Source organism: Vulpes vulpes, chromosome 6 (assembly GCF_048418805.1).
Source record: "Vulpes vulpes isolate BD-2025 chromosome 6, VulVul3, whole genome shotgun sequence".
Classification (NCBI taxonomy): Eukaryota; Metazoa; Chordata; class Mammalia; order Carnivora; family Canidae; genus Vulpes; species Vulpes vulpes.
This window is the reverse complement of record NC_132785.1, coordinates 77770291-77782315: the sequence shown is the minus strand read 5'-3', so window position 1 is coordinate 77782315 and position 12025 is coordinate 77770291. Positions and strand designations below refer to the sequence as shown.

Below are 12025 nucleotides of genomic sequence, written 5' to 3'. Positions count from 1 at the left end.
AGGCATGCCCTGATGATCAGACACACTTAACCACACAAATCCTCCAAGACCAAATCATAGTGTGAAACTAGGGTCAGATCAGGCACCAGAGTATGCTCAATAAAAACACTGCTGGCATTGTTACAGTAAGAATTTCTTAACAATATTTTCTAAAGCAGTATTTCAGATCAATTCACACTAGCCAATGCGCCTAGAACTGATGGCCCCACAGAAAAATTATATGATTCTTGAGAAAAAAAAACTAGAAAATCCTATGTGTTAAATTGCCAACATAACATTTTTGCAAAGTCACTAGGCTTTCTCATATTTGTTTGTACTATATAGGTGTGTACACTCTATGTGTGTGCATTCAGTCAACTGTCATTTCTTGAGTGCTTATTATATGCCAGCTATATTGCTATGGACTTGGGATAAGCGCTGAAGAAGAGAGACACAGTCACTGCCCTAAGAAAATACAGTCTAGTGGAGCTTTGCTTCTCCAACTTTTAATGTGCATACAAATCACCTGGGGATCTCATTAGTATGCAAATTTTGATTCAGTGTGTCTGGGGTAATGCTGAGATTCTGCATTTCTAATATACTCCCTTTTAATGCTGATGTTGCTGGCATTTGAGTAGCAAATATTGGAGGACACAGACATTAAATCATACAAATAACTATATGCTTACATTTGTGATAAGTGCCATGAAGAAAAAAACACAAGGATCTATGAGATCAAGTAAAATGGGGGACCTAAGCTCTACCTCAGGGCTAGGGGAGGGGATATTTAAGCCAAAAGCTGGAGGATGGTGGGAATATATCAGGCTAAGCAATAGAGACCAACTATGGTAAATGCCACAAGTACCTTTGGTGTCTTTCTGCCTGAAGCTGCTCTCTGGACACCAGAGTATGCTTGACCTGTGCTCCAGGATTTTCAAAGGTACCTAAAGCCAAATACTCCAGAGCTATTTGCATCGGGACAAGAATTTATAAATAAATATCCCAGCTTCTCCACCTGTTAGTGGACACACTTGGTTGGATATCATAGTCTCTGAGAGGGTTCCCAGTAGTATTGTGCCCTAGGAGCCTACAACTATAACTCATATTAACTTTGACTTTCCTCTTTTCTCTGTATCAGTCCCTACTCCTGGCCAATGACTCTGTTCTCACCTCCAAATAAGTTACTTTCTCCTAAATCCTTGTTTGCTTTTTGAGGGAACTCAGATTGAGAAACTAACCCACTCAGAGAGGACAATAAACAACGATGACATATATATATATATATATATATATATATATATATATATATATGTCACACACACACACACACACACACATATATATATATATGCATGTATACATGTGTGCATACACACACACACACACACGACTAGGTTGAAATATAAGGGGAAGAAAGACATAGAAACCTGAAGTGAACACAGGCCACTTTTGCTTTTGGACGTTTGCCTCCAATCCTAGTGATCTCCAATTTCTGTTTTGATGATCTCATGGGGAAAGAGGAACAAATTGTAATTATAAACTGCCCTATTCTATTTCCTGAATTGGATGATGGCTTCATGGTTTCTTGAAAAACTTCACATCAGTGGTTTAGGCACTTTCCTATATGTATATTATATTTCACAGTATTTTAAAATGTAATTTTAAAGAAACTGACAAGAGAGGAATGATTTAGGCAAAGGGAAAACATGTAAGAATTATGTAAATGTTTTGGAAGAACAAAGAACGAGACAGGGTGGCTGGAGCCATGATGAACATTGGGAAGAATGCTGGAAGATTCATTCATACATTCATTTACTCATTTGTGACAAGTATGGCCTTTTTTAATGGAGTTTTCATTGAGTGGGAGACAGGCAAACAACAACAACCACAAATGAGCAAGCAAATTTCAGAGATTAATGATTGTTATGAAGAAAACAAAATAGGTTGATGTCATAGAAAAGCAGTGGGGGTGGGGGAGGGATGGTGGTAGAAGGTTGCTCAATGGGGTAATGGAGATTGGGTTACCTAGAAAGATCTCACTGAGGGTACTGGCAATTGAATTGAGATGAGAGGGAAAGGAGATAAAGCTAGAATGGGGCATAGAAGCTAGTCCCTGGAGGTCTTAGTAAGAATTTTGAGCTCTATTTTAGAGCAATGGAAAGCCATTTAAGGTATTCAAACAGAAGAGGGAGATAATCATACTCACGTTCTTAAAGATCATCCTGATGACTCTCTGATGAATGGTTTCCAGTGACAAGACCTATCATAGGGGCTGACAAGGATGCCAAAATAGAGACATACAACTGGATTTATTCAGGTTATATTATAGACTTAGAATAGCATATTTCTCACATTAAAATATTAAATATTAAAATATCTGAGTAGTAGGATAAATGTTTATAATTTAGAACTTGTTAGGCGTTTGGATTATAACAAGCCTTTTGTGTGCATGACTCATTCTTACATTATTTCTTGATTATAAACTTGGCAATAGGGAAATATACTGATTCTGTGATGGCCACCAGAGAATAACTTTTTTATATTACCTCCAGGGTACATGGAATAAGGTCAGAATTGTCTATTTGGAAAGCAGTTTGAATGAAGGAGCTACAAGTTTAATGTTTCTTTAAGTTTCTTATTTCTGTACTTAAGTCATGTTGTTCACTAAACCAGAAGAGTACCTATCATTGTGACATACATTTCTGAGATGACTGAATATGTGTGAATGAATGTAGATGTCATAAATACAACGCTACCTAAAATAACTCTTTATCTAGTCAAGCATATATTAATTTCTTTGGTTATGAGCCTGAGTGATCTGTTGGATTAAGAGTCAAAACAAAAAAAAATTAAAAAAAAAAAGAATCAAATCATATATCCTGATTAAGTCATAATGATGCTCACTGATCATTTTGTTAAGGTCCAGTACAGTTCTAAAGGGCAGCCCCGGTGGCTCGCGGTTTAGCGCCGCCTTCAGTCCAGGGTGTCATCATGGAGACCGGGTATCGAATCCCATGTGGGGCTCCCTGAATGCAGCCTGCTTCTCCCTCTGCCTGTATCTCTGCCTCTCTCTCTCTCCTCTCTGTGTTTCTCATGAATAAATAAATAGTTTAAAAAATAATAAAAATAAAGGTCTATACATATTTTCACAATTCTTAGTCTCTAGCTTAGATTAGCTTCTGAATGCCATGTTCTCCTAATCGAATGTTATCTCCTTCTCAATTTCCTCTGAAGTATTTTTATATATTTTAAGTGAACTGAAAAATATGCTAAGACCCAGATGTTTTTTTCTACAGTTACAGAATTTATTTAGTGAGGATCAGCAACTTTATAAATTTATGAGACTACTTAAGATGTGATTCATGAAATTTTATCTATATTTTTGTTTCAGATATTTTAAGTTAAATAAAATTGATAATGTTGGCCTAAACTTACTCTTTTCCTCATATATTCTTTAGTTCTTTTGATGGCATTGTTAAAATGAATGAGCCAATAAATACCATATATGATCCTTACTGATAATACAAAGGTTGTCTGAAAGGTGTAGAAACATTGGGAAAAGATTTTATTTATTATTCTTTTTCAGATTAATAATTGGCTTAAATTTAAAAATGTGTTATCTGCAAAAGACTATGGGGTCAAAAAATACATTTTGAAAATGTAACTAACATCTTGACTTTATTTTTATTTTACATTTTGAAATTCAGATGTCCAGAATCAGACTAATTATAATTTTTGATTCATGTCATTCTTTCATTTGTCTGAATATAGCCATATTAGTTTATTTTGTTAATTACTTAATTATTTATGTTTAATAATGCAATAGTCATACACGAAGTCACTATGCAAAGCAAAAGCTGAGACTATAACAACAGCTCTAATCAAATCCTTTTTCCGCAACCAATCCATCCCCCTCTTCTCTCTCACCCAAAGGACCCATCACTTGGAATCTTATACTCATTGTTCCTTTTATCTCATTATAACAATTTTTCCTAAAATATGCACAAATATACATATTTAGTAGTTTTTTTAAATTTATAAATGTACAATCTTTTGGCACTTTTGTCAGTTAGTATTGTATCAATAAGATTAATTCACATGGTTACTTGCTGCTATAGTTTATTCATTTCCATTGCTATATATTTTCATTGAGTGAATGTATCATGGTTTATTGATCTACCATCAGTTGCTAGACATTTGGAGTCATTCTGGTTTCTGCTAATATGAATAGTGCTGCTATAAATATCCTCTTACATACCTTCTCTTATTCATGTGCAAGAGTTTCTGTTGAGAATATACCTGGGCACTGGGGTATAGAGAATGTAAGATTTTAAGAAAAAAAAAATGCCAAGGTTTTCCAAAGTTTGCTGCTCTCATCTGTAATATATAAAAGAACCTGTGAATCCACACTTGCTATTATCAAAGTTTTAAATATTTAGGGACTCCTGGGTGGCTCAGCATTTGAGCACCTGCCTTTGGCTCAGAGCGTGATCCTGGGGGTCGGGGATCGAGTCCCACATTGGGATCCCTGCATGGAGCCTGCTTCTCCCTCTGCCTATGTCTCTGCCTCTTTCTGTGCCTCTCATGAATAAATAAATAATATATTTACATTTTGTTTAAATATTTGGCATCCAGTGGAGGTAAAATGGTATCCTATTATGCTGTTAATAAACATCATTTTTAAATAAAAACATTCCTTCATTTCTGTTTTTTTTTTTTCAGGAATACTATACATTTCAAAATATGGTATTGGCATATAGACTGATAAAGTGATGAATTACAAACTTACCTCTGTCTTACTTTGAGTTATTTATTTATTTTTTGTAACTCTCCTCTCACCTTACTGCAGGCATGGCCAGGGCTGGGACATGCAGTTATTTTGGCCACAATGTTCTCTTCTGATATCCCACCTCTTGAATGGCAAAATGCCAGGGAGTGAGATCATGTATTTGCTATAAGCTCTCCAGTCATTCATTCCTTCTGATTCTAGAAGCTTCACCTCATCCCAAGTGATTTAAAAAAAATATCTGAGAGATTTCCATTGTCTACTTAGGTTTATAAAAGGTTTTATTTTATTAAAATACATAGTGCTACATGGACACATTTATGAACACAGAGTCATTTGATTGCAAAGTCTATAGAGTTGCCCACATGATGAAGTATTTTTAAAATCCGTTCAATTAGATTTCTAGATGTTCATGTTCCTCTCTCATAAGACATTTAGTTACTTAATTTAAATGCAAAGTCATGTTTAAGGTGACATGGCCATCTGAAATGAAGGACTAATGAATGTCCTTTAAATTGGAAATCAGCACGGGTAGTAGAGAAACCCTGCTGCGAAACACATCAGCAAAAGCAAGGTAAGTGTGATAATGATTCATGTATTTACTATCATTTGTTAACATACATAGAATTTCCAAGAGGAAGAGAAGAGTGAGAGCAGTGGTAAAAAGGAGGTGGGGACATACAGAAGTGATCCTGAGACCTTCCTTCCTACCCTTTCTCACTAATCTGAACCGTCTAATCCAGCATAAGAAAGTGAGTTTAAAAGTGTGGTATGCATTATTCATGGAATGGCAACTTTCATTCTGATTGTAGGTATTTAAAAGCATCATGCATGTTAAGTGAGCTTAGTTGAAACTCTGTACTTTTATTGCAATATATTTGGTTACTGTGAGCCAAGGTAGATAACGCATTTCCTAAAATGATACAGTATTGCCTAAATTGCTAACAAGAAAATCTTTCCATAGACAGTGCAGTGTTTAAGCTTGTCTTCATTTACTCCTCTTTAATTCTTCCCCACTTCCAATTGAGCTGTGTACATTTTTTTAAAAATTGGAATGCTGAAGAAATGCACTCACCTGTCTCTTAGATGAGGGGGTATTTTTTGTTTACGGTATATAATATGCATTATAATGTAATAAATAATTTAATTTCTTAAGAATATTGAACTCTAGTGTCCCTTCAAGGGGACTTTTACAATTTACCGATACAAATATTGGCACTCAATCGCAGGAGAAAATGATATTAAAAGAGTTCAAGGATAAACTTACACATGGGGTAGTTGTTCTCAAACATTAATCAGGCCACGATCTCATTTTTCTATAACATATAAGCTTGAAGAAGTTATGAAGCAATACAGTGGTAAGGAAACCTAACTATATAACAGTTAAGATCGATGGCCATTATTTTTCATTTGGGCCTAGAAGTACATTTCCTTTCCTGAGTGAACCCATATGGCCATTTCAAGGAGAAACAAACGGAAGCAAAAAAGAAACTTTAAAGCAAGCTCTGCCTGAAGACGCAGGATTTACCCATTTAAGTAAGATACGCAAAAGGAGCTCTAAATTCTTAGACTAGCAATTAGCCCCCAGGAATCGCCTTTGACAGAACAGAGAAGCAGAGAGCAGGAGACTGGCGCCCAAATGGTGCTGCCTCTGGCGGTGAAGGGAGAGGCTTAGATTTCCCACCAGATTCTTTCCCCCTCGCCCCAGCCTCCCGCCTGATGAAGCCTGGAGCCGTCTACACGTTGCTGTGAAGCCAGGGCGACTGGCCCGGACGAAACACAATGGGCGGGTGTGGGCTGTCCGCGAGTTCCAGTCCTTCCTGTCAACGTTCCCCTAAGTGTTTTGGGATCTGAGCTCCTGAAACTCTCTAATGGGGGGGAGGAGGTGCGGGGTGGGGGGGACACGATAGGTTTCTTCCCAGTAGCGACCTTCTTTCTTTTTCTCCTGCTCTAAGCAGGGTGTTTGACCTGGTCGACTGTGCACCCCGCACCCCGGCGCCAGCTGTGTTCTTGACCCCAGAATAACTCAGGGCTGCACGGGGCCTGGCACAGCTCCGAACACATTTCCTGTCGCGGCCTAAGGGAAGCTGTTTGCCGCCAGGACCGTGCTGGGGAATCTTGGCAGTTGAGGGCCCGGCGGCAGTGGGGCGGGGGAGGCGGGGGAGAGCCAGCTGTAGGGGCGGTGACCGCGCTCTCGGGACAGCTCCGCGCCCTCGGGCGGGACCGAGCCAAACCCAGTTGGGAACAGCTGTGGGAGCGGGGCCTCCAAGATGAGGCCGGCGCTCGCCCTGTGTCTCCTCTGGCAGGCGCTGTGGCCTCGGCCCGGCGGGGGCGAGCACCCCACGGCCGACCGCGCGGGCTGCTCGGCCTCGGGGGCCTGCTACAGCCTGCACCACGCTACCATCAAGCGGCTGGCGGCCGAGGAGGCCTGCAGTCTGCGCGGCGGGGCGCTCAGCACGGTGCGCGGGGGCGCCGAGCTCCAGGCGGTGCTCGCGCTCCTGCGGGCAGGCCCGGGGCCCGGAGGGGGCTCCAAGGACCTTCTGTTCTGGGTGGCGCTGGAACGCGGGCGATCCCACTGCACCCTGGAGGACGAGCCGCTGCGGGGCTTCTCCTGGCTGTCCCCCGACGTCAGCGGGTCCGAAAGCGACACGCTGCAGTGGGTGGAGGAGCCCCAACGCTCCTGCACCTCTCGGAGTTGCGCGGGACTCCAGGCCACCCGGGGGGTCGAGCCCGCAGGCTGGAAGGAGATGCGATGCCACTCGCGCGCCAACGGCTACCTGTGCAAATACCAGTTCGAGGGCTTGTGCCCGGCGCCGCGCCCCGGGGCCGCCTCTAACTTGAGCTACCGCGCGCCCTTCCAGCTGCACAGCGCGGCGCTGGACTTCAGTCCCCCAGGGACCCAGGTGAGTGCGCTCTGCCCCGGGCAGCTCTCCATCAGAGCCACCTGCCTCGCCGACGGGGTCGGCGCGCGCTGGGACGGGATACCCCCCGGGGCTGTGCTCTGTCCCTGCCCCGGGAGGTACCTCCGTGCTGGCAAGTGCGCGGAGCTCCCTGACTGCCTAGACGACTCTGGAGGCTTTGCCTGCGAGTGCGCGGCGGGCTTCGTGCTGGGCAAAGACCGACGCTCTTGTGTAACCAATGGGGAAGGACAGGCGGCCCCTGAGGGGACCAAGGTGCCCGCCAGGCCTGCCACTGCGGCCAGCCCCGTCCCGAAGAAAACGTGGTCACCCACGGTACACGAGAAGCCAGGAGAGGTACCCCATGTCCCAGGACAAGGCAGTTCTGCAACATCTCTTCCCGGGACTCCTCGGTGGGGAGCACAGAGCACGATGTCTACCCTTCGGATGTCCCTTCAAGCCAATTCAAAGGCCACCATCACCTCTCCGGGAAGCGTGATTCCCAAGTTTAATTCCACGTCTTCCTCTGCCATTCCCCAAGCTTTCGACTCCTCCTCCACAGTGGTCTTCATACTTGTGAGCATAGCGGTGGTGGTGTTGGTTATCTTGACCATGACAGTGCTGGGGCTTTTCAAACTCTGCTTCCACAAAAGCCCTTCCTCCCAGCCAAGAAAGGGGCCTTTGGCCCAGCCGGGCATGGAGAGTGATCCCGAAGCCGCTGCTCTGCGTTCCAGTTCTGCACAGTGCACAGACAATGGGGTGAAGGTGGGGGACTGTGGTCTGCGGGACAGGGCAGAGGGCGCCTCCCTGACAGAGTCGTCTCTTGGCTCTGGTGACACATAGGGGAACGACGGGACAATGGGCACTTCTTCTGAGCAGTGTTTTTCACTTTCAATGAAAAGGGAAAAGAAGAGGAACTTATTTATGCGACTGACTATTCTTATAGAAAATCCCCTTCCCCCAAATTCCCTCTACTCCACTGAGGAGCCAAATCTGAATTGGACACTCATTCCCTGAAGATGGAAGAGGTGGGAACAAGTGGAAGTGCCTTATGGTGGTCCTGGGGGCCGGGATCCTACTGGGGAGAGTTACTTCCCTGCGCTGATTCCTGGGCATTTGGAAAAGTGGTTGAACTTCTAAGGCGTTGGAAGCAGACAGAAAACAATACAATTTAAAAAAAAAAATTTTAACCAACATGGAAAGGAAACTGTCTACATTGTGCAGGTTGGACATATATTGGTTTGAACTTTCCAGCCAAAAAATAAAGAACTGTTGATAACCCACATTCAAATATCACTGGTTTCCTGGAGGATTAATTATTTAGGAAAAACAGCTGAGGGCATGCCGAGAATAGCAACAAGAGTTTATCCTGCTCTTGTTGAAGATTGACGGGGAAATCTTCAAGTCCTTGTAATGAGGAGTAGATCTTTAACAACTAGCAACTTTTTTCTTGGTCCTTTTTATACTTTGCTTTCAAAGTCACTGCTACTTAGTGCTCTGCTATAAATCCAAACTGTAGTGTTGCCAGAGTAGTGGCTCTGGAAGCAAATTATAGTTGACCACCAGTTCAAGTGTTTACTGTGTGTCCTTGCTCAAGGAAACAAAAGATTTGTGTTTTCCTCATCCAACATTTGTGCTCTCCAGTGTAATGACCTTCCCAACGAAATAGCCCTCTCCTAAACATCAGGATGCTGATCCTCACTTCCAATTATGGTGATGTTAATTTTCAATTAAAACGTTAATGCTAAATATTGATTTGAAATCTTCTGGGTGCATTAAAGCAAAAATGAGCTGGATTTCTTCCAAAGTTGCTAGGTTTTTATGCACTATTTAATCCATGAAAAAACCTGAATTCCAAACTATTTCCTTACCTCCCTTTAAAAAAGAAGTGTGTGTAGTGACCATACATGCCCATCTTGGAATGTTTATCATTTAACAACCAGCATGGTAAGAGTTAGTAGTATAAGAAATAAGTGGTAAATACAAATATTTATCATCTTGTTATGACTAGGAGCATTGGAAAGTAATCTAAATTAAGGATTCATCTAAAAATAATTAAGATGTGATAATAATCACTATGTAGTGGAATTGAGACCCCTATAAAATATCCCACTTCAATTAGTATGCTAAGACTTTAAGTGTGTGGGGGGGGTTGTTACATGGAGAGAGAAGGAGAAACAAGCTTAGTAAGCAGGAAGAATGAAAACAGGACTATATTTTCAAAGAACCATCTTGATGTTCTTAAGTGTACAATGTATAAAATACATATATAAAACATACATGGTATTGTAACATTAAAGGAATAAAGTAATAGGTAATTTGCTTCATATACTAAATATATGTCTAGTTGTAAAATAAAATCACAAGTGAATTTGAGTTAACATTTGAGGGAATTTTAAATAAAACCATTTCAGAAGAGAACTAAAAGCAGGTAAGTAATGGCTTACTCAGTGGTCCTAACTTGTCAAGAGTATGTCTCAGTTCACCTCAGTTGTGGTGTTTTATCCTTGCTCTTTACTACATGACCTCTCTGCAGAGAAGGTTCTATTCTATTTGAACAGAATATATGATCTTTTATTTTATAACTTGAAAAATAGGCCCTTCTATAAATGAACTGAACTGTAAATTATCTATATCTATTGTTATAAATATATCTATAATTATTTATACCTGCGTGTGTGCATATATCTGTGTGTGTATTGCTTTGTTTTAATGTAGATTGCCTTTATATCATTGTCAGAATGCAATGGAGTATGCATCATTAACTTATGATGCAATATGACATTGGTGGCATTACAAATCTTGGGTTCCAAATGCCCTATGTGAAAAACAAATAGGTTTGGGCTCAATTACTCAACTATTACCTGCCATTATTTCCCTCTTGTAAGTAGAAAAGGAAAGAATTACAGAAAACCATCTGTTTTCATGTTTGATTTCCTGACAGGTAGCAATTGCAGACCAAGCTTCATACAACTGTGTTAGATTTCTGGCTGTGAAATCTTCCATACAGTTTTGAATCCATGGCAGAATCAGGCCAGCCCAGCTTGCTCTGTGGTGAGCCAAGGTTAGGGATTTGCTGCTTCTCTACTACCACTTCATTACTTCTCCGATCCTTTGGAGGTTCAATCCTTTCTTACTTAAAACTCTCTGTCCCCACATTCATCTCATATAGCTGCCTGCTCAGTTATCTCCTTAAAAGGAAGACTTGGCATCTACTTTATAGTCTTTGTCTTCAGCCTAAGTCCTGCCATTATTTTACAGAATTTCAAAGCCCTCGTGTATGACTCTTCCAATGCCTGTACATTTCAGTTTCTCGACTTCCTCACTTCCAGTGACTTTCCCTTCATTTTAGTCATCCAATCCAACAACCACAGCTTAGCCTTTCAGATGATTCTAAAACTGCTTTATGTCTGAAATCACAAATTCACACCTCTGTATGTTTGCACATATGTTGAGACTTGTGCTTTAGGGAGTTTTGCCACTGATTAAAAGTAAACCATTATTGTTTGACCAGTATTCTCATAGAATTCTTTTTTGTTTCCATGAGGTTGGTAGTGACATCTTCTCTTTGATTTTTAATTTTAGTAATTTGAACATTTCCTGTTTTGGCATGGGATTCATCTAACTAAAGGTCTATCAATTGTGTTGATCTTCTCAAAGAACTAGCTTTTGGATTCAATGACTTATTTCCCTATTGTGTTTCTAGTCTCTTTCATTTATTTTCATTTAATCTTTATTATTTCCATCCCTATCCTTGTTTTGGGTCTAGTATATTCAGATTTTTCTAAATTTTTAGGGTGATAAGTTAAACTATTGATTTGAGATTTTCCTTTTTTTAATATAGGCATTTACAGTTATGGATTTCCCTTTAAATACCGCTCTAAATGGTATCCAATATGGAACTGGAGGGTATTATGCTGAGTGAAATAAGTCAATCGGAGAAGGACAAACATTATATGGTCTCATTCATTTGGAGAATATAAATAATAGTGAAAGGGAATATAAGGGAAGGGAGAAGAAATGTGTGGGAAATATCAGAAAGGGAGACAGAACATGAAGACTCCTAACTCTGGGAAACGAACTAGGGTTGGTGGAAGGGGAGGAGGGCGGGGGGTGGGGGTGAATGGGTGACGGGCACTGAGGGGGGCACTTGACAGGATGAGCACTGGGTGTTATTCTGTATGTTGGCAAATTGGACACAAATTAAAAATAAATTTATTATTAAAAAAAGAATAAATAAATAAATAAATAAATAAATAAATAAATAAATAGTATCCAATAAGTTTGGGCAAGTTTTGTTTTCTTTTTCATTCATCTCAAAGTATTTTATTTTTTAAAGAAAGATTTTATTTATTTATTCATG

The 12025-nt window shown here is 40.8% G+C and overlaps 1 protein-coding gene across 1 annotated transcript; it reads left to right on the top strand.

Moving 5' to 3' along the window:
* Positions 1-5033: 5033 nt before the first annotated feature.
* On the top strand, positions 5034-10329 carry CLEC14A (C-type lectin domain containing 14A). The gene has a single exon (XM_026019051.2). It carries the CDS (start codon positions 7036-7038, stop codon positions 8503-8505), a length of 1470 nt encoding a protein of 489 aa, XP_025874836.2. The 5' UTR covers positions 5034-7035; the 3' UTR covers positions 8506-10329.
* Positions 10330-12025: the final 1696 nt, after the last annotated feature.

Bases quoted from the DNA above. Each gene is read 5' to 3' on its own strand.
- CLEC14A (XM_026019051.2), top strand. From the start codon at position 7,036: ATGAGGCCGGCGCTCGCCCTGTGTCTCCTCTGGCAGGCGCTGTGGCCT.